The sequence below is a fragment of the Anopheles moucheti genome, chromosome 2 (genome assembly GCF_943734755.1).
Source record: "Anopheles moucheti chromosome 2, idAnoMoucSN_F20_07, whole genome shotgun sequence".
NCBI lineage: Eukaryota > Metazoa > Arthropoda > Insecta > Diptera > Culicidae > Anopheles > Anopheles moucheti.
Window position 1 is genome coordinate 49,871,229 of NC_069140.1, and position 23,880 is coordinate 49,895,108.

The window sequence follows — 23,880 nt, forward strand, 5'->3', positions numbered from 1 at the left end:
TTTTGGTCAAATGTTAGCTTACGCGGCAGCCATTTTACACAGAGCTTTCTCATATCCAAATACTCGTGAACGATATGTCCAACACGTTCCTTAGACATCTTTAGGATGTCAGCTATCTCGATAAACTTCACATTACGGTTGCTTTTAATAGTTTTGTGGAATGTTTTCTTCTGTAACCACCTCTTTTGAGCGTCTACTGTGTTAACGATCTTCAGTGCTGATTTCACCACTTTTAAATTTAGCATACCAATATCTGATGGTTGATTTTGGTGGAACAGTGTTCAAAGACTCTTCATCAAGCTAATTTTTGGCTTCAACTGTATTTTTCCCCTTCAAAAACCAATATTTTATCATCACGCCAAATTCCTTCTTTTCCATGATTATTCAAAGCACAAAAGATGTGTCACACAAAATGCTCTAGCTCATTAGGTTGTGGCCCGAGTGCTGTCAAATTTGGACAGAATTCGTTTGAAGGTTGGTACAAACGAATTATTTTTTATTCATTCAGAGACGGCCAGGCCGTATTGCTACAAACGAATTATGATATGGATAAAAATATTTTAGCGCGATATATGTGTTAGGCCAAACAATTAGCAGCCTACCTGTTACTTCCTCCGCTACTTCAAATATATACTTTCTAGCAATATATGTTTAGTATTATTGCGCTTTATATAAATTCCATTCAGCATCTGCCAGCAATCTATTGATTTTAATCAAATCCGCGAGCAATTTTATGGAGCAACATTGATAAACAATGATATGCTATCCGCGAATGTGCTACGAAAAGAGATTAGAATGAATATGACAGCTGCTGCTAGGAGAACACACACTAGTCACTAGTCATCATTCGTAAAACGGTTCCATTTCGTAATTTCGCACTCAATCCCGTTACGAAAGTGAAAAGCGAATGGTTTTTATCGCTCCAGCCGTTATCTTTTGAACTCTCCACTTCGAATAATCCCTTGCAAAAGCATTGATCGTCGTTAGCGTCGTTCGAGATTGAACACAACGGGCATAAGCCCTCCACAATCATCGTTTCGCGATCGGGAAAGAATTGGTTGCGCGACATATCAGGGCCTCCAATCCACCATGGAGAAGTGTTGCATTTGCAGCAGCAATCGAAAGAAAATGTTCAATCCTTGTTCCGCAGCTGACATGATTGATGGCAAAGTTTGGATTAGGAATGCGTTTCGCTGTTCGGAAGTATTCGATAGATGAACCCGTCCAATCGTACATTGCACCCATACACCAGCGCAACCCTCCACACCAACCGGCAGTTTTGCAAACAGAGTTGGTTCGAAATTTCTGGATTGCCATAAATCCGGGGATTGTTTTTCGTGCTCCGCTCTCCGTTCCATCCTTCAGCTGCTGGTTTACTTATCCATCGCAAAAGCTTATGATTAACTTATGGATGTTAAATCGTTGTTTGGCTGGTTCGTTCGCCAGGGTTCGTGGCAGTATTTTACAAAGTGAAGGGCACAAAGTTTCGCCCGTGTCAGAGCGGGGAAATCGGAGATTGCGTGGCAGGGAGGAACCCGTGTCTATCGGTTCATGACACATCCGACGTCGACGGCAACACGATGCTGCTACGTCCGGGAGATAATCATTGAAGTTTGGCTTGGAGTGAGCGAGCTTTCCAAGGGTTGGAGGAAAATCGTTCAAACTCACACGAACGCACGAACGCCCAGACAGAAGACACCATACACATATACACATGAGATGATGAACAGCGCAAGAACAAAGATTTAGATGTGTCGTAAAAGTGATTTATGCTTGCATTTTACCCAATTTTTTTGGAAGTTTATTTTCCGTTTTCTTCGCTTTTCGCTTGCCCAATGCCATTCCTTGGAGAAAGCTTTTGCAAGTAGGTTTATGTGTCTCCTTCGCGTGCGGAAATCCTTTTCCCCGGCATTTTTGCGTGGAGTGATTGCGTAATGCTTCGGCAAATAAGCTTATTGAAAAGAGAGGACCGGTCGGAAGGATAGGATTTAAGCAATCTGGTTAATATTAAAGCACGATTAGATAGATTCAGACAAGTTTTCAGCGCCACCGAAATTTGACGATTCGTAAGAAGTGTTGGATTCGGATCGGATTACTTAGCAACCATCCATCGCTTCATGGACTGGAAAGGATGAAGCTGTGTGCTTTGCATGTTTGCACATCACTTCTCGCCGTGCTGAAGGTACAAGCTTCATCATCCGCAATCCATTGCAGTACAGCAAATCAATGTCCGTTCGCATCTTTCGCTAATGTGTTGCCCTGTTTGTTCATCGTTTGTGGCTCGCTTCGGGGAAAATATGCTCGATAAACCCGAACGCTGTGTTGGTGCTGTGTTGTTGCTGCCAAGACGTTCCACCACCAATCCCAATCACTCCCATGGTGGTGGGCTTGACCTCAGCAGCCGAAAAATCATCTCTTTGCTCGTGTACCGTCGTTGGGTTAGTAATGAAACTGCTCCAACCACGGTGCGGCACTGTCATCTGCGTTCAGCTCGATCGGTTCGCGCTCGTCGTAAAGCGAGCTGCCTTCCGTTACACCATAGTCCCAATCCTGTGCACCATCGACCGTGGGACCTTCCGAGGTTGAGGGTGGGGTCGGGCCGGGCAATACGGACGGTCCCATTACGTCGTGTATGATGTTAACCGGACATTCGATCAGGTGCACCAGCAGGTCGATGATGTTCTTGTAGATGCGCTCATTTAGCTCCATCTGGCGCTCGGTATCCCGGTCGAGCCAGGCTCGGGGAAGACCTGCATTCTTCGGTTTCGGTTGCAGCAAGGTTCGCATGTTCCGGTACTGCTGATCCAGGGCACCGAAGCCCTGCAACTTGCGCTCGACGGTTGCCCGCAGCCGTTGGGCCTCCTGCAGGAGTTCGGTGCGTGCGGTGCGCGTACGAGCCGGATCGGACGTGGATGTTCGGCGAGCAGTACGTTGGAAGGCATCGAAACGGTGCTGCAGCTGAGCGGCGCTCGCTTGCAAGGGTCGCAGCTGGGCACGGGTTTGATGTAGCCGGTCGTACAGCACACGGTTGATGCCGTCCAGCTTCGCCTTGGAGTCGATGGTTTGTAGAATCGATGATGTTTGGGGATGGGGTTGGTCGATGCGCCCCGATGACTCTCGATGCCGTGAATCAGGCGTAATTGCTGCGAAAAATTAAACGAAAGTATTTGTGGGAAATTGTTTAAATCGCTAAAATGTTTCTAGAATTCGGACTGCATAAAAGCACAAAATGTGGAGCCAACAAGAGCATCTCGGCAATATTGAATGTAATTTTTGTTTAAAATGATTAAAACTCGTTGTAGTTTATTTTTGTAAACCCCAATCAATGAGGTTAAGAATATATATCACAATCAACATAAAAAGTGAAAATCATTACGCGTGGTATGCGTTGTAGCTACTCTGTTTTAAGGTTTCATGCGCATGTTGCAAAAGTATACACTTGTTGTAGAACTATACTTACGTTGACTGAGCGTAAATTGTAATTCCATCGTAATCAGTGCTATTCCTACTATACTTAACCGATGACCTTTAAGTGAATACATTTCTAAATGTTGCTATAGGGCGCCTTTTTCGCTCGGTTGTTCGCAATTGTACGTCTCGTTAAACTGGTCACGCTGCAACTGTATCCATCGTGGCAAAGTTGTTTGTTTATATATTGTCCGGATACACTGCATCCCGGGTCCAAACCATCCGTAAAATGTATCTCTGAAGCTATGCATAATGTGTTTTTTGTTTCATTTTTTTGTTTAATTTCACAGCGGAATGCAATGAGTTCTAGTCGCTGAACGGCGGTCATTTGGGTTCGCAGCAAAACTGATAGCTTTTTCCACCGCCGGTCCGATGTGGGACTGCGGTGCTAGGTAGTTTAATGGCAAATGCAACTGTCCCATCAGGGTTTTCAGTTGCGTTAAAATGCAATTTAGTTCGTTATTTTCGCCATCCATTAGCAAACGGGTCGGATGTGTTGGGTGGTTGGGGGACCAAAGTATTGACCTTCTTTTCGGACGGTAATCAACATGGAATAACGTCACCGTTAGCTAAGTTTTTGCGTGCTAATAGGCTTACGTCGTGCGAAAAATTCTTAATTAAAACGATGGTTTTGCTTTACTTCGCAATACTCGTACGGTGAAATGAGCACAAGCATTTAAATTTGGTTAGAAACCGGACGAAGTAGCAACACAATATCCATCCCGTAGTGATTAATGTTAGTTTCTACCTCCTCTTCGCAATTACCAGGATGATTAGTAATACGACGCATATTTCAAAATGATAGTATCTCTCCACCCTGTTAGCTTTCAAACCCGTTCAAACTCCCTCGTATTGCAGTTTGCTGCGTTTCGAACTCCGTATCGCGTGCAATTGAAACATCAAAATCATTCTACCCATTTGCAATGAGTGCAACGAGAGTTCTGAAAACGGGATTGGTATTTTGTAATTAAAATTTTATCACTTCAAACAGCGGAACTGCAGCACAGCTTTTCCGCATCGCTAGGATATAGAAAGCTGATGTTTCGGAAAATTATTTCCCATTCAGCTCAGCAACACGAGAAACATACAGCGAAATGGATGTTATGTGCTTAATTAGTATGAGACCAGTGGTGGTGCTTTTTTGTAGTTAAATAACAAGAAACATTTGAACTTTTTTTGTGTGTGTGCGCTCGAACTGGATGGGAATAAGTTTTCGTAGCGTGGTGTGGCAAAAAAAGAAACTTTGTTTTTGTTTCATGAATTAAATTAACACAAATGAGCCAAACACAACGATGGGCTCTCGTTTGCCGGAAGGCAATCATGTACATATAAGTAAGGGTGTATTATATTATTCTCGTACATTTAATTTCGTAAGACAAAAGCTAAGCTGAACCTTTTACCCTAAAGTTGAAATCCCGTTTTTCGACAGGCGGCGTACAAGGTCCAGGGCGAACATTCTTTCGCAGCGTTTTATTTGTTCCCTTAACGATTCTAGGAAGGGATGTAATAATGTATCGCATATCGATGTGGTAGAATCCGTGTGCCGCAAGGAATTTTCCGATGCAATAACCAGTACACCGTATGCTAGTGATCTCCTATGCGATTCAAGCGAAATTTGCCAGATGAAACCTTCGGATCGATCCGTTTCGAGCGGCATTAATCCCACCCATTGGTTGATTGATGAATAATAGATAGCCCATCGATGGGAATTCATCGTATGCGACCCCGGCGGTTGTTATTATTATGTGCGGTTTCGGGTCCGGGTGGGAGTTTGTGGTATGCGCATCGGTGCTCGGTGTAGGATGCCAATTTATGGGCACACGTAAAGGAAATGTTTTCACTTTAAAGGGGCCCAAAAGGGCGGTTTCAATAAACATAATCAATCATAAACTGTATTACCCAATCAATTAGAATTGGTCAACTGTCCATGCGGAATGTGTTTGATGTTTCCCGTTTAAGTTACAGTTTTTAATCGTTGGTCCAATCCTCATTAGGTTTGTTTGTTGATGTTTCAACTGTAATTTGCCATTATTTGTGGAAGGTATTTTTTTTTACAAACTGTGCGTTTGTTTCAAACCAGCTTCCCGACACTATCATTATTGTTGTCATTAACGCTATTGATTTTTATTGCGCACCATTTGTTAACGCTGTGGCATGGGAGCTTAATGGGGGACAGTTAATTTGGTTCGTAATTAATTTTTATCATTCATAACCCATTTAAATCTGAGGACAGGAATGGGAGACGTTATGATTTACACATATCACTTAAAACCTCGTTTAGGGTATGATGGTTGACATTATTAAATAACATTGCAATAACTGAAATCAATTGTAGTATCACTTATTATTTGTAGCTCTATCCCATACTTTCATCCCATAAGTTTACAATTTTGTACCTTATCTGTGTCAGGTTTTTTTAGCAAGGCTCAGGCTTTAGAATGGCTCAGTCAATGTTTATAGCTGCTCGTCACACAAACAAACATCGCGTTTGTTTGGAGACATTTCCTTCTCCGAACATCAAAAGTGGAATCCTTATCCCGGATGTAATCTTGTATGTGTTAGGTGTTTTAAGCGTTACAGACGCATGTAAGGACCATTTAGCAATATTTGTCATAAAAAAGTCTTGGATGAATCTGATTCAGATTCATGAGTCAGAATGGATTACTCTGGATTTCTATTGTGTAGAATTATGAGCCTTCGAGAATCCTACAACTTTGTTAAAGCCGCAAAAATTGCTGCATCACCGATTCTTTTTATTATTCTATGAGGATGAAAGGATCATTGGATAAATCTTTAAGGTTTTTTGAAACAGTGATTGTTCCGTCCGATGTCTTACGTTGTGTTTTTTGGAGTTTGTCGAAATTTGTATCTTTCACAATATTCTTGGCTCTGATAAGAGTCGTTGGGGTTCACAAATGGGGTTACTTGTCTTGTCTGCAGACCAAAAGATGTAAGAACAAAGAGAGAGAGAGCGTTCGAGCCACAAAGTTAGGCTCCTTTTATATCCTCTGGTGAGGATCTCATTTTTATTTCCATGTGCTTTTAGGGATCTCACTGGACACTTCCAACGTCACGTTCGCTCATGACCCAATTAACTTTCTCACGTCAGACGCTTGCCCAAACGTCTGATTAATCGGGATCGAACAGTGATAGTTGTTGAATATTTAAAATTTCATAAATACTTGAAGATTCGTGAGTATTTTGAGAGACGATTCATGGATTGAGTGACTCCTCACAGAAGATTCATGTAAATGACTCATTTCAAATGGTTCATTAAACATAATATTAGTATAAAATACTGAAGGAAAGATTGAAATTTAATATTATGTTTCGTAGTTTTCCTTCGTACTATGGCCACAAACGTGTATTTGTGTTTCACGCGAGTAGCGGGTAAACTGGACCTACTTTTAAAAGTACTCCGGTAGAGAAACATACTTTATCGTGAGAGCGATTAAAACTGCACACTTTGTTCGCTAATTTTTCTACTTATTTTGCTGTAATCGGCAAACGAAGTGAGTGTAGCAAGTAATCCGCTTACGAGAAGCGGATCACACAGTGCGCGCAAAATAACCTGGAACAGACGATGGCCAAGATTTGTTCAAGATTATTCCGCCCCCGTACGGTGCAATCACAAGCAAACTCATTAGTGCTGGGGTTTGCTGCTTGTTATGGCCGATGCTACGCAAAGGCAGATTTGCTAAATGAATCAATGATGCTAAATTGATCCGTTTCATTACGCTGTGAGGAAGCGCCACTTGAGGCACAGCATCCCGAACCATATCCAGCTGGCGATGAGATTCACTGTACTGACGTTATGAGTATTCCGCTAAAAACTGATAACTAGTACCCGTTGTACAGTGATGTGCAAACTCACCTAAAGCATGGTACGAAAGAATACGAACTGCAAATAGACGGTTTTATGGATGAAATTTTACGAGAACCCTCGAAATGCAGGAACAGAAAATTCAATAACAGCGAACATTGCGTCTAGGCTAGGCTTCAACAATGCTGTTGAGCTCTCTGGGCCTACAGTATATAGGACTGCCGTCTTAAAATACGATCCAACATATTCATTACACGTGCTCATACGATAGAGACGAACTTTTGGGAAGCAATATTTCGGTCCTTCATAAAGCGAAGCCTGCGTTTTGAAAGTTTTAGATTACTGCTACCGTATGAAATGTGTTCAGTAGCAACGCTGGTCTAACCTCAATTGCATGCTGAGCTGCAGACGTGCTATGCAGAGCATATTTGAAGTTTGGTTATGGTTGTGTGTATCTCGGCTATATCTCGACCTTGCTTTATGAAATGCGGAAAAATTATGACATTTCCCATCAAAGTGCACAATATTCTACAGGAATGAGTTGTGAGTGTTGTTCATAGTATCAGATGACAGGTTTGGTGTGCGCAGGAGTTTGTGAATAATGAAACAAAGTCGATTCTAAAATAATTTACATTCTGAAAAGAGATTAATACAACGCCCTTAAATTTGTTTAGACTTCATATTTTCAGAAGGCTAGTTTACTGGTGGAGCTAAAATTCCCACTACGCTATTATGTCTATAAGTAAAATATATTATCGCTTATTGCAAACCGTATATGTCTCGTTTGTCCACGCACCTACCGGGTGTTGCCCTGTAAGTTAGCAACTTTAGCGCGCCAGAAACCCCTTACCCTGTTGGAGAAGTTTCCTGGTGGTTTTCACAGCACTGCAGATGGTTCCGTCGGGATTCATTTTATCATTGTTATCGCTTTCGTTTTGCGCGACTGGTTGAATTGTGACACCGCAGCTCGCACTAGACACTGCCACACCACGCGGAAGGGAAGATGGTAGCAGAAGTAATGAAAATTTAATGTATCAAAACTCATAAACTGTCAGCAGCGTGAGAACGTTCCCGGTGTCTATAAACCGTCCCTTAACGTGTCCCCACACATGTCACACACCCCAACAGGGGGGTTCTGTTTTCTGGAGAGAAGTTAGAGCAATATCCACCGTTTGTTGTATCCTTGACGCCCGTACCTTCATGAAGGAACCGTTCTGTGTAGGAAGCTGCATGAGTGAAAGCAAAAATTGCTTGATATGTTTTATGTGATTGTTTGACATAGTTTAAAGCGATTTAAATTTTTTTGCTCACGCAAAAATAATAACACAGGAAACCCGGCTTGCTATGATACTTATTATGGACGTTAATTAAATTTTTTAATGCAAGAAAAAAAAACGAGCAAATGCTACCTAAAATTACAGAACTATGCAAACATGATAACAAACAAAAACAGTACGAAAGTTTCATACCATGCGTCATTGCGATGGTGGGAGAAGAAAAGATTTTCATTTAATTATTTGCACCATTTCTTGCGTACCGAATGTGTTCATTTGCAGTTTGTGCTTGGTTAATTATGTACCATTTTTCTTCCGTCCAGTGCAAAGCGAAAGCACCGCTGTCAGGAGTGAGAGAAGGCAAATTTTTAAAATGGGAAAAAACTTATCAGATGTACCGCTTTGTAGCAATCCCATTGCAGCACGCTGATTCCCGGTGTAACCGCACCGCGTTGCCTGGCACAATCCGTGGTTCGTTTTCCATCGCGGCAAGTTTCGCACAGCATTACGTACCCAAATTGAATAACACAAAGCATTATGACGTCAGCAGGCGGCATCGTGGGGCTGACTCTTACGGCAACGGCGGCGTCCCTGTCTCGCAGACAACATCCACATTCGGCCTTTAATTCCAAGCGGTACGCTAATTAAGAATAATATTTAATAACTACAATAGATGGTACGTTTGGGGGCGAACTTTCGAAGCCGATGTGTAGTACAGATGATGAGAAATCGTCCATGGTAGGAAGGCGTACAAATATTTGGCGTACAGAAGGCAGATTGTAGCCGATAGCCGAGTGGATTAAATAGGAATTGTTTTGTGAAGATTGAGTTTTGGTTAAGATTAAAATGTTATATAATAGGTGTGTTTGTATGTTTAGTCCTGGCGCTAGCAATAGTCAGTGGCTCACGAGAATTAAAAGACTGTTGCTTATTGCCTAATAATGTATGAACTATATCAACTATTTATATGGTTTTTGAAACATAATTTATTTTATTAAGTTCTGTTATAGATAATTACGGCTCTTCGGCGCATTTGGGGTGAAGGATTTACAATAACCACAACGCATTTCCTCCCTGTCATTTAGCTTATGACTGGCATGGTCAGTTGTGGGTATTTTTATTTTATTGTTTTGAATCATTATGTCTAGTTTTAAATGTTGACGACAAGTTGGAACTATTTTGCATACTTTCAGGTAAATTTTAAATTGCAGTATTGCGAACCAAGCTCACAGCTCACAAAACAGCACATTGAATGCCGTCTTACTTTCTCGTTTATTGAAACCTCTAATCCGGTTAGAGTGTCATTTTGCTCTACCTGTCGCCTGTAGCTGGTCGTACAGGTTGGCGCTGGCGAAGCTGGACGCTAGTAGCCCGTCAGTGGTAATTATTTAAAAGCTTTTCAATGTAATTCGATAATCTGATGCACAAGCTATTTACTGTTTGTTTGCGATCAATCAAATGTTTGCTATATACTGCGTTGCTGTTTTTTTCCGAATGCAACATCGGATCATAAGAATGTTTGTATATATATACGAGTTTGTTAAAGGTTGTTGCGACTTTATTTTACTTTGTGTTTTAAAAACTTTTCTTCTGCTTGGAATGAAAGATAATAGGACCCAGCTCTCTGTGAGGACCATCTTTGCCTTTCGTCTTCCTGAATGAATAATCTGTTGTGGGAGTTCACTTCCACCTACGACCATCCCACAAGGAATCTGGTTTCACTTCACCATAAAGCGGTAAACAATTGTTAGCCTCGCCTCGCCCGCTCCCTGCTCGTCAGCGATCAGCTATTGTGGTTAAAAAACTGGGTTTGCTGAAAGAACCCAATGGGAGAGAGAGGATGAAGGTCACTGCTTCTATTCTTAGAACCATTGGCGGCGATGTGTACAGGCAGAACGTCAAGCTATCAGACGCGTGACAGGCAGAGATGTGAAGAAGTGTGCCATCAATCTCAGCTTGGGGTTCCTTTGGGCACACGGTTAAAGTCTTTGGGACACTTCCGGCAGGATGTGCGGGATGTGTTGAACGTCATAGTTTCATCGTCACATAGCAGGGATGTGTGTGTGATGAATAGCGATGGATCACACACTTGAATGCCTCTCCAATGCTTCACGGGTGGAGAAGAAATTGCAATCGGCCGAGGATAAATCCATGTTTGTGTGTGGCCACATCTTCAAGGATACTGTCAATGCATTAACGACAGTGTTTCCATGGGAGATATGCTCGGAAGATCTTCTTTAGTTTCTGTGCACGGTAAGGCAGATGATATTTTTCCGACGAAATGTGAAATCATGAAGCTCCTAAGATGTTGCCAATTACAACAAAATGACACATTTATCTCACTCTTTGTAGGCAGAGAGGAAGGAATGGCGTTTACTTGCAATTAATTAAAACTGCTTACCGGTTTGTTAGCTGTAAGCAACGGTACACCTTTTTCCGTATCATGTAATTATAGCAACGTGGCGACATTTTTCTTATTAGTTTTGCTCGCCGCGAGTCAGTCCTAACTAATGCGCGTGTTCTAGGTTTTTTTGTTTGCATTTTGGGCATCTCAGGTACGCCCAATTCCAAGTAGATTTCCTTCAAAACCAATTCCATCGGGAAGTAATGCGGGGGCTTCCATTTCGCCGAAGGCATCTAATGACGAATTGATCCCTCAAGGAATTATCAATCACCCGCCCGGTGAGCACTCGGGTTTCTGCCGACGGTTCTCCTTGTGGAGTGTTTTATCGCTCAATACGCAACAAAACTCGTTGCTCTTGGGAAACGGACGGAAAGGAAGGACACGTGACTTCATTCGGTCCTTTTGCGGTCCGTTCGGTGCGAAAGATTAGAAACATGTAATACGCCCCGGTTACCGAGTGCACCATTTTCCTGAAAATGGCCCATCGCACCGATGGTCCCTTGTGCCTTCTTAGGAAGCAGATCTTGCAGGGGCAAAAACAGCCCATTTGAAAGTCTGGTCTGGCGGCAGTATGGTTGCCGATGTAATACGGTTGTATTGCGCCCGATCTGCCGCCGTTCTTAGTTTGCCTTTTCTGTCAGATGGCTTTACCGTTGGGCATGATAGCCCATGAGGGTTTGTATTACCTTACCTTTTGGTACGGCGGTTTTATTGAAGAAAACCTTCAGAATGGGAAGAGACTCACGAAACAAATAAAAAAAAACATACACACACACACACACACACACACACACACACACACACACACACACACACACACACACACACACACACACACACACACACTTGTTCGTAATATTGTCGCTGGATCTTCGCAAAGTTCGTAAAACAGAGGACAGCGGTGGAATGAGTGTCGTAATGGTTGCTTAAATTTGTTCTCCCCCCGATACCCCGGGGATGTTTTTCGTCCCTTTTCTGATCTCAGTAAAGCATACTGACCCGAAAAATAAAAATCATTCCCATTCCTGATCAATGCTCAATGCCTGCAACCAAACGTTGGTTGACTTTGGGTCCCTGTTGGGTATTACATGGGTCGTGTAGCGGTCCCTTTAAGCTACTAGCAGCTTTATTCTACAAACGTGTTCAGTCCTTTGAGTATCGTTTTCAAACGACTCTTTAGTGACCGATGAACGGCTCTACATTAATCTTTTCGATTCGGTGTTCGTTCTTGTTTTAATTTTCTTAAGATGTCCCTGCCTTTTCGCTCTGTATAAGCTAAAGAAATCTTCTCATTTTTTTAAACTAAAGAAGAGAAGACTTCATTATGTAGTTATGAGGATTAATAGATACGATCTTTAAATCAATTGCATTAAATATAGTTCATTAATTTGAAGGACATTTTGTGAATAAGTGTGATATAGTGTAACAACCCTGCTTTTTTAAATAAATTTAGTCTTTCACCCGTGTACTGTCAGCTTGAACTGTTTTCGGTTTATATAATTAATATTATCGAAAAAGAACATAGGTTGTGGTAAAACAGAACAATTCTTTGAATTATATTAAAATTGATAATAACATAAAATTAACATGTTTATTGGATGACAGCAATTACGTCGGCTTGTTTTATAACATTTTCCGGTACGAGCAGCTGTCAAAACAAACGCAACGACTGATACGTCAAAAGCCTGAGAGAAAAAGTATGGCACATAATACAATCGTGTCTGATGGAGACACAGTTGTAGCACTTGATAACACGCTATTTATGCGTTTTATTATTTGCATTTTTGTTGTCTTATTTTTACTATTGTTCGCACATTGTTCAAGAACTTCGGCAGCTAACTGAAGCTATCAAGCAGAATAATCAAATTGTAAGTTTGTCATGCAATCCGTGAGTGCTTTGGTAACGTTTAACAAGGTTTTATGATAGCTAAAAAAAATTTATTCTACGCAATCTCGGTGGCAAATGGCTTTGCGTAAGCATTTGAAGCAGCCCGACACTATCTTTGCACTGCATTCGTGTACTTCTTGCTTCAAGCCGATTCATTTTTGATGTCGTTCGCTCTGGAGAAAGTTTTGTGAATGTATTTACATAAATTTTACCATCATCGACTGTGTTATATGCTTCAAGTCACTAGTCTAAGACGACGTTTGTGTGTGTGTATGTGATTGTGAGTTTATTTTTTACTTAGTTCAAAACCAGATCATACTAGATGCTTTCCGATGTAATGAAAGCAAGCAAAACGTCTTTTATCGAAGATAGTGATGCAACCGCACAGCAGCCACTAAAAGCACTAAACTTCACATCATCCACCCAGTAATTTATGCTCACATAATTAGTTGCTGAGTGTAGGAACGTGTTCGAATGAAGGAAAATCATTTTTTCAAGCACAACTCCATTAGCATGGACATCAGATCAACAAGTACTTTAAAGGAGAGAAGGTGCGCGTTGAAGGAAAGCACAAGAAAGTAAAATATAGTGAAGCAAAGATGGCACGATAAGAAGGAATCTACATGGCTCAATTTTGAACCAGATTTTGAAAATATGCTGCTCAGCAAAATTGTGTCCCCGCCAGTGAGCTTTACGGTCGTTTGGCTCTGAGTAGCCCTGATGATGACGATGAACGCGCCGTGGAATCGTGTTACGAAACACGGCAATATACATCCGCGTCCACCGCACACAGCCTCACCGAGTGCAAGAAGCACCGTAGAATGTTTTTTTCAACTTTATTTACGCCGTCATTGCAGTGGAAGCAGACACACCGGCAAACCGAAAGCGGCTCACCGAAAATGGAAAGTTAAATTAATGTATGAAATCAAATTTGAAAATCATCGCAAAAGCCATTTAACAGCATTATTAAATCGTGTTACATCTCATTTTGGATGTAATGTGGGTGCCTTCCACTAAAGCTCGACTTATTCCTTTTATTTTATTGTTGTGCTTTGCATGCACACTGAAAGGTGTGCTTTTCTATTTGTATTTTATGAAATGTGTCAACGGGTGCAGACGTAAATGGAGCTTTCATGATGTTAATTAAGCTATTCGGAAAAAGATACGTCTGGTAATCGTCTCAGCTGTGCAACAAACGTAAAAATTGAATTTTCGTCCCACAGCACATCATTGGCATAATTGTGAATGTGCTCGTGAAAGGTGAAAAAGCCATTTTAAGATCTGGAAAAGAGTAATTTTTTGCTTGTCTTCATGTTTGTGAGCGTATTGATAACATCACCGTTGTAGGCTTTCCGTTTGACTTCAGGTTGAAAGCAAGCCGGGGCACAACTCGTACGACGCTAGAGCAACAGAGAACGCCCGAAGCAGCGAAGCATGTACGTGAATGGCACGCGCTTCTCATAACAGCGCGCTTTGATGTCCCGAACCGAAAGCTGAAAAGCGTGCTTCTGTGTGATCTTCTTCGTCAGCCCTGTTGGTTCTGTTGAAGTATTTCGCTCTATTGCTATGAAACCGTGTACTATGAGCTGCGAGAAAGAAAAGCAAACAGGAAAAGCTGATAGCATATGACATGGCTAGGAGCCGACGGTGTAAGTGATTTGAAGCTTCATAATTGGCGCAAAACCCTCCGGAAGGAGTAGCGAAAGTGAAGGGATCATCGGAACCGATTTGCATGGTTCCAGAGATTGCCATCATGTGTCAATGTCTATTTTTGGTTTTCTGCTACTGGAAAGCTTAGAAAGGCCGTGGCCTCACGGATATTAACAAGGTGCCTTTAGTCTCATTATGAAGCGACAAACTAGAGTTCAAAACGGCACATGGCGTGCGTACATTTAAAAGAATCATAAATCATCGCTCTGCTGCCACGTGTGAAGCGCACCGCGGACCAAAAAAAAAACGGCGACAAACCAGCACAGCAAGCCCAATCACGTGTGTACTCATCAAATTGGGCATAAAATTGGATTTTTTACACTCGTTGGCTAAATTTGATCTAAAGACACATATGGGAATAGACTGACTAATAAGAGAAAAAAAAAACGATCATACCAACTCGGTCGTCTAGTAGTGCATGACATTTTGGGGAAAAATATGCTGCGTTAGGCTGTCACAACTGTCGCGGAGAATACCGGTTGTCGTAAAAAGCTGCTTTTTTTAAAATTTGTATGTGTGTGTGTTTGTTTTTTTTATTTCTCAAGTGTGTACCACGGAATACTTAGTTTGACTGTGAAAGCGAATTAGAGCCAAATCGAATTTAACTTATTGAATTTGTGATGAAATGGATATGTTCTTCCGAACGTGAAGAAGTACGTTTGGCACTGCCTAATAAGGTTTGTACGGCGTGTACGTGGGGCAAATTTGGCTTTGATTGACAACATTATTCGTTTGACTGATAATGCTGTGTTGGTAATAACCGTTGTAAGATGATAGCCTGGAAAAGGCTGGCAGCATTTCGAGAATGTTCTGTTCACAACCGAATGCTTTTCTTTTCGGGCAGTTCAATTCGTGTTTTTCGTGGGTTTCTATTGTATCACCGGGCGTTAAAAAGTGTTTATTCCACTCCAATAGTCGATTTGCTATTTTTATTCTGTTTTTGATTTTGCAACCGATCATCGTGAAAGTCATCTTGTTTGTCTTTCCGATCGATAGCTTTTACAGGTTTGGATTTTCGTTCGATTCTTCATTGTAACGCTCGAGCGAAGCCTAATCTTCCCAAGGACTTTTCGTGTGATGCTATGAACATTCAGTGTCGAAAATCCTGTACTCGTACTGTGTCGGAAGGCACAGATGGGCAGTTAGAGGCGCCTTCGTTGAGCTCGGGAATTTGGCACAAAAATTGTTTCACCGGTCAGCGCAAAGTTATTGTGGGTTCAGGGAAAATGTTTACCTTTCAGTGCTATTCACCAGAAGGAAATAAAACTTGCCGGTATTGCTCGGTACGTTAAAGTTTGGAGTGACGTTTAGAAGAATGAGGATGGCAGCGAAAACTTTGCCTTCCTTCGAGATATCTTCTATTCGTTCGGGGGAAAAACTGACATTCACGTTGATGGCGACCAGGTCGCGGAAGTTCACCTCCGGGTAGTAAGCCGGATGGCACTTATGCCGAAAGGTAGCAATGGTAATTCATGGCAAAGGGACGGAAAGATGGAAGCGGTGAAGGAATGGATGGGATACCCCACACTGGCTAAGTAATATCGACAATTGGTGGAAGTTTCCGACACTGTTTTGCTTTCATCGGGAGTGCATTGATGCTTGCGAGCTGTGGAGTATCGTTGACTTGTGATGGTGAAGGACGGGAAATAGTATATCCGCTTTCACGCAGTACTTCGTTTGTTGTAATGGGAGGGATCGACGGAATATGCTGCTGCTATTTTGGTGAATTAGAAGAAAAAATAAACCAACCGTATCACAACCCATCAGCGTTGTTTGAAGATAGATTAAAGCATCAACTCACGCTCAGCGAACATCACGTTTCTTGTGTTAGTGTCAGCAGGGCTGATTCGCAATGTTCCATTGCAATTCCTGTTTCAGTCTATACAAAACAACTTTCGAGAGATGTGCAACAAACGATAAGATTTTTTTTTAATTTTACCAGTTCTTGTTTGTTAAAAAGCAATCATGTCTTAGCTTTCATGTCATTGACCACCTTCTTGGGTAGTTTTTACTCTTTTATTCATTTTTCTTGCATAGAGCTACCATCGTAAAACTTATGGAATGCATAGTTTTTTGTATTTTTTTTTTGTCATGTAAGTGAAAACTCGTATTTTTTGCAATTTTTCACGCAAGCGCAAAGAAGTGTAAACTCCCATTCAAAATGTATGACACATCCGACTAGCTAGGTGATTACAGAAGTAATAGCGTATTTTTGACAATCGAAACTAAGGTTTAACAACTTATATACACCAAAACAAAACCAACTGTAACATCAAGTAACTGGAACAAAAATATAAAGATCTAACAGTTTTTGTGGAATAGTCGTATGTTTTTGCCACAAAAACGTTTGCCACAAAAACATCCATCCATCAAAACCACACTATCGATGAAAAGCCACTTCAATCAAATCATTGTTGCATAAAATCAATAATCCTTTGACTCTCTTTTAGCTCATCTTCACGCAAGTTCAATTCACCGTAAATAAATGAACGAATAAACTGCCCCTGAACGATTACAAATTATGAACCAATTATCTTCAAATTAACCTCTCAACGGCTGTTGTGAACAAAACAACAAAAAAACCCAAACAAAAAGGGGCTCCATTCACAGCTTTCTAAATGATTGCTGAAGTATGGACTGGAATAGAGTTTTTTTTTGTGTGTTTGCTTCACCTCTTTGGTGGGAAAAACCACCAAACTGAACAAAAAACGACTAAAGCAGTCTGTGGTGTGTGTGTTTTTTTTTACACAAGTCATACAAACCGACAAAGATATTTTTTTGTTGCCACCCATATTAAGGCAGGTTTTTGTGCTTTTCTTCTGCAGTAAAAAATCGGCTATATTTTTTACCATTCCGAATGGATTCATATTCGGACGGACATTTCGTTTTGCGTTGGTTTGAGGTTTGAGCGATTTGATAAAGGATAATTTAATAAAGGTCCATTTCGCTGCGTACTTTTCGGTCGATTTTGGGAAACAATTTCAACAATTCCATCACTGTTTATTTGACCGCTCGTGCTTTTCTGGCGAATCAGGGGAATGTGTTGTTTTATCTTGTTACCGAACACACGGGCAAGTTAAAACAAACGATCAACAATCAATAAAATATTAATTGCTTTATAATTCGCATTACGGAAACGAAATATTGTTACGTGTATGTTATCTCCTGATTTGACTATCGTTATTTTTTTAACGATAAGGAGGTTTTTGTAAGATAAGGAGGTTTTTGGAACATTTCATCCTGTTTGATGGAGACGCATGGTGCCTCTAACACGTGAAGCAAATGGAGACGCCCAGTTGCTGGTACATAGACACAGCAATGTATTCGAAAAAAAATGCTGTAGTGTTAATAATCATAAAAGTCATTAAATTCTGAATACGATGTACATCGTTAATCAGTTCGTAATATACACAACGTATATTTGTTATCTTTTTCAGGAATACTTTTGTGTTTATATATCGGATGTACTTTTGTTTCAACAACTTCAAATGCAAAATGACATTTGCGTGTTATTTTATTTAGTGGTTTATATTTTTTTTTATTTGCAGATAATTGAAACTGACAGATGGGCATGGCATATCGGAAACTAACCACTACTATCTCTATATTTATTGATCAGACACCATTCGGTAAGTACCTATAGTAATATCAATGTACTCAGTAAGTCATGACAAATCTGACGAGAAACTGTAAAGATTTATGATAAAGTAGAATTTTCATAATCCGTTGCATTCATCTTGTGGATAAATGTGTCGTAATGGATTTATAATATTGTACCAGAACAAAGGTAAATAATTCAGGAAAAAAACATGGACAATGGTAACAGTCTTCTTATGTCGATAGATGAAAACATTGATTTCATATTTTGTTGTATAAAATTTATTTTCAACGATGTCTAGTGACGTTTTTGCTCTATAGGGTTTCGTTACTAATAATTGCCGAAGGTTAACAACCAAAGAGCTCCCCGTCGGAAATGCGTTTGTTTTTCTGCTTGTGTTTTTTTTTACAGAAAACGTAGCTGAACGAGTCTTTTTGCTCGCGTTAGGTTTCTATTATTGTTTTCTTCACAAATTCACTGACGTCAATGGTATGGACAAAGGGAACACCTAAGGGTAAAGAAAGGCTTACCAGAAGAACGACGCGTGAACAACTGAATCGTAAATACCTTTACCGAAGGCAATGAAGGGTGTCGATCTTTCGTTTCAGCTTGCGTGGTGATTGTGAGCTGGCTTAATGACATGGCATGGCGGTAATTTGTGCACATTTTTTTCGGACCCTGCTCCGCCCTAGGGATGATTTGGACATGTTGCGAATCGGTTTCGGATTAAGTTCTCGCCCCGGGTGTATTAATGTTATTTTTAGCTATTCTTTGGGAATGCTGTTGTAGGCTATTCGTTTGCCATTTTTTTCCCCCCATTTCCCGTTTATTATTGTGCATGGGTGCTATCGTTATTCTTAGTAAAAGTCTTTAAGCTAAGAATTCAGTTATTGTATTTGTTTACGCTATTAACTATCACGAGTATATGAACAAGTTCTAGTGGATATATAACAAACCACTCACCATGGTCCGTTTTTCACGACTGAGCTAACTTTAAATAGCTCGGGTGCAACTAATTGAATGATTGATGCACTTTGCATCGATACAACAGTGGTACGTTATTTGCATCCATCCAATTACAAACATCCTTCAGATAGTGGAAACACGAACAAATGGGGTCTTTGGCGCAAACGATGAGTTTGATGAAAAACTTTCCATCGCGAGGTGAACAAAATTTGTTTACAACTTTCGCGGAAATTGATTCTCGAAAAGTGTTTTAACAACACTCTCCAGTTAGGAAACTCGCAAAGCGGTGATATGTAGGCTTCAGGCAGCACTGAAACGGTATTGAGTTTTATCGATTTTAGTCGATGCAAAAAGGCCTCAATGGGTGGGAAAGGCATACTTAAAGCGTCAATCAACTCTATCTTCTCGTTCACCGGTTGCTGCTGTTCGGGTGAAGTTTGTTGTACGGTACGGTTGAAATCTGTTGTTTCGCACGTAGGAATATTGTTTTACAAGCAAATTACGTGTACAAAATGAGAGTGAACAAATCAAAACATGGAAAGAATCTGCGTATTAATGGTAGCAGTTATGCTTAGTCAAACCATTAAATGGTGACTAAGGGTTTCATCAATGTTTATAAAATAATTGTATTTGAAAAAAAGTACGCAAAATATATTACGTATGTTTACCTATTTTTAAAAGTCGTTAAACAAATGTGAAGCAAACATTCATAATAGATGCTTGATTTACATTGTTTTTTGTAATTTAAAAATACCTTTCCATCGAATCAGAACAAATTAATCACCTCGATTCTCAGTTTCAGCATACAGCATATTTATTGTGGACCAATTTTTCAATGCTTCCTTTCCCACCGTTCGATAACACATTCATTTATTATTGTGCCGCACACAAACATTTTCGCTTTGGTGGTTCACTGGGTGTGCTTTTCATTTGTTTGTCTTTTTGCATGCCTTCTTCAAACGAAGATCCACTACAAAACCGTGAAGGATTAAATTTCAATTAAATTATGATTTATTTCTCGTCCAGCCACCTCCAAACCGAGGCCGAACGGAACCCGGAAGTTCGCTTCGCCCGCCTACGTCCCACAAGTGGTCCTTTTGCTGCCCCCCTCTCTAGGAAAACTCATGGGGGGAGGTTTTCAGGCGGTTATCACTGTCAGAAGTGGTTTCGTACAACTCCATTTACACCACCGGTGGAGAGAAAATGGTGGCCAACCGTAGAGCTTACGGCAGACGTTTTGGGTATTACCGAGGTTTTTCCATTCCCGTCCTTCCATACTCCCCTATGCCACATTGGTTTGGCAGTTCTTTCTTGCTTCCGTGTTCTTTAGCCATTTGCCACACACGCACACGAATATGCACACAGGATGTACGTGTTCGGCAAAGAGGCTTAAAGTATGGGTAAACTTTGAGAAGGTTATATTTGTGCGGCTATATCGAAAATCGGCCATATTGTTCGGGGTGGGCCTGGCAGGCGGACCATTCAAATGAATTATCCGCGCCCCCATAATTGCGGAAGAGGCTTTTATAGAACTTGAGATACGGTTTATGGGAAGGATTGATTAATTTTAGGACTGCTGGTTGCCGGAAGAAAAAAACTACGCCGGAAGTCAATTAGTTTAGGTTCCTTTAGCACGGGAGCACAAAAGATTTCAACACCATAATGGTAGAATATCATTAAACTTTTTAACATTTTGAACCATCCTTTCGAAAGCGCCTTAAACCATTCTCATTCGTTGAGTAAATTCAATAGAAGCCTCGATTTTCATTCACAACTTCTTGACTTATTGCAATCGATCAATCGTGCGCATCTTAACAAATGGGGATCTCAGTTAGTGCCAGCTTTTAGTCAATCGCGGGCCTAGGACAGACGCTGAAAATGGCCAGACAACAAAGCGCAAGCAAACGTTTTATGCAATTGACTCCGTAACCGGCCTAGATTTTTATCGATTTGATCGCCTGTGACCGAACAGCGAAGTAATGATAAAAGGTGGGTTGCAGGCATCCACCCCATTTATTTCGTATCCTATTTCCTTTTCGCGATTGCAGCTTTCAATGCAGAAAAACACCTTTTTTTGTTCAAAGCTTGTATTTAAAAAAATAGCATTACGATTTGAGATGTTTCCCGCACGTCGAAAAGCGATTTTTATTTTTTCATACCATTTTTCACCAGATTAAATCGTCCTCGCTTTTGTTGTTGGGGAGAGAATTTTGCTAGCTGCTAGCAAAGAATGAACTTTCGTTTCCGTTTTATTTTTTTTGCGCTCGAGAAGCAAAAGACAGAAATCGTAGAAAATTGAAAACATTCACCCGGAGGGTGCGCTAACTTGCGATGGCGCTGGTGCTGTTGGTAATTCCGGTGCCGTGGCTGTAAAACGAAGACAAATTGCCACATTAATTCGTTCGGCCAGTTCTTCGTTACGTTTTCGTCCGTTCGTAAGATTCGGTTATAAGGTGCTGTATAGAATTTGCTGCTGTTGTTTTTTTTCTGTTAAGAACCGCGCATCATTGCACCATCGAACGACCGACGATTCCACGAGCTGACTTTGAAAGCGTTCTCCGGTATAAGCGGATTGTAGGACAAAGTTGAAGAGGAATTTTATCTATTTTTTTTGTTTGTTTGTTTTTGCTTGTTTTATCGTTAGGGAAAGCAGAAGACATTTCGTTGATAGGAATTTCGTCTACTGTGTGTATTGTAAAAAATGCAGCGCACGCGAGGTTGAATGCTCGGGATGTGCAATTTATGTCAAAAATGTGTTAATTGATATTCGCGATAATAATTATGAATTTAACTTTTTCTGCTTTTAGTTTAATTCCGTAATGCGTAGAAATTGAATGCACATTGAAATTTAGATAATTCCATAAAATTCCATAATAGAAAGTTGCTTTTTCTGCATAAAATTAATTAACACAAGCCAAAAAAATCATCAAAAGCAAAATTGCTATTCTTGCGTTCTGGTTTTGTCTGTTTTATATTTTTTTCGGGTGTAAATAGTATTTTTTATAAATACAGTACACATACGTTAATTACCTCGCAACTCGTCTGTTTGATACATGCAGCACGTTATTGGTCAGTCTCTCCTCACGTTACTTTAGTTCTAGTTACCTTCTAGGGTTAACACCAAACTAGGATTTCACTAAATATTGTGCAATCCTAAAGACAAACCACCAAATATATAAGAACATTAACACATTAAATCCTGTCTTAGTAAGGCAATGAGGCAATTAGTTTCCTTCTAAAAATCTTTTACTCCTATGTCTTCTTCTCTTTTAGTCTTAAAATCACGCCATCTTTACAATTGCATTCGATAACTATTAATATGAATAACTTCCAGCGCTAAATAAATATATAAAACCATTAATATGTGAAACTTCCAGTGCTAAATAAATATATAAAACCACTGTTATGCTGCTTCACTCCCATCTACTTACCGGCAGCCTGTTCTCGTTTGTCTGTGGGTGGAAATGACTTACAAATGAAGACATAGAAACCATCATCAAAGATGGGTATATGACTGAGGATGACAAGGAATAGGTTAAGGTATGTAGAGCGTCTTCCGGCCTGCTCCGGCTATTCCTAGACATCGTTATCTAACAGCCACCTGTAGGGGATTGCAGCTTCTTACAATTTTTAACTTGCAGCAATTTCTATGCAAAGAAGTTGACTTAGCTGTCGGGACGTTTGTAAAACAAGATTTCCCGTTGGGGGGTGGGGGAAGGAAGGTTCACGGTAAACCCGGCACCACTGATGCATAGGGTGGCCCGTGTTTGGTTCCGCTTCTGTGGCGTTGAATCGTTCGAGCCCCGGGTCCATCTTCTGTGTTTCTCGGTTTTGCGAAACTGAAGGTTCAAAATTCATTTGTCAAAGAGAAAGCTCTCTCAACCATTGCCGACGGTTTGAATGGTCGGTAAAGTCTTAAGCTTAAGCCCACGTCATTGGTCGCTTCGGCTGTACGACTCTGTGAAAGTTGCGCTAGCGATGCCGGTACGGTAGAGGCAAACAATAACCCGACAGGATGTGTACACCCACTACCCCTGGCAAACCTTTTTGAATAGCTGAACCTCAACAACAGGAACAACAGGCGACATTGCTATTTAGCAGCAGTATTGGAAAGTGTGATGTGATGAGTTGTTTTCCAATGAAAAGAAAGTTTCGTGTTAACTTAGAAACAACGGTGTGCAGACCTGTTTTATGGGCTGAGAAGCAGAATCGGTGTGGCAAGAAATAGAAGTTGTCCCAAGCAGTTAACAGGATGGGTTAATTACTGTTTATGCAACAATGAGGGCACATATTGGAAATGTAAACGCCAAACATCGGGAGAAAGTAAGTAAAGAAAGTAACGGAATATAAAAGTGGGGATGTTCATCGAATCCGCTGTAAAAAAATTTCATAATTTAGATTTAGTAACTTTAGATTCAGATTTAGTAGACTTTTCATCTAAAATGGCGTGTTATGTAAATATAGGATGATACGTCACATCCTTTGCTCATCTAACAATATCGTTAGTTGGGCAGTGAACTGAACTGAAAATAGTTCTATATTGTATTTAAAACTATTGAACGTGAAATGAACTTTAAAGTTAATGCTTAATTATGTTGTATTTATACTAATGACAATATCCAAGGTCCAATTGTAGACTAACCGGCATAAAGAGAACAACTTTAAAAAATAGTATACCACGAACATCGCTGGATCGACAATGTTAATATTTCTTATGTATATTTAATATTAAAACATTTCTACTACAGA

General features: G+C 40.6%; 2 protein-coding genes across 4 annotated transcripts in view; one reads left to right on the forward strand and one right to left on the reverse strand.

The window, feature by feature from the left end:
* Window positions 1–23,880, forward strand: part of LOC128299423 (high affinity cGMP-specific 3',5'-cyclic phosphodiesterase 9A) — a 128,516-nt gene that overhangs the window by 73,249 nt on the left and 31,387 nt on the right. For all 3 annotated transcript variants that reach the window (XM_053035386.1, XM_053035385.1, XM_053035387.1), the window contains exon 4: window positions 18,116–18,196. The gene's annotated coding sequence lies outside the window, so the exon portion shown is untranslated. The remainder of the gene's footprint in view (window positions 1–18,115; window positions 18,197–23,880) is intronic.
* Window positions 2,440–3,542, reverse strand: LOC128299426 (uncharacterized). Its single transcript, XM_053035388.1, has 2 exons — window positions 3,461–3,542; window positions 2,440–3,143 (listed from the first exon to the last, which is right to left on the reverse strand). Exons 1-2 carry the CDS (start codon window positions 3,540–3,542, stop codon window positions 2,440–2,442), a joined length of 786 nt encoding a protein of 261 aa, XP_052891348.1.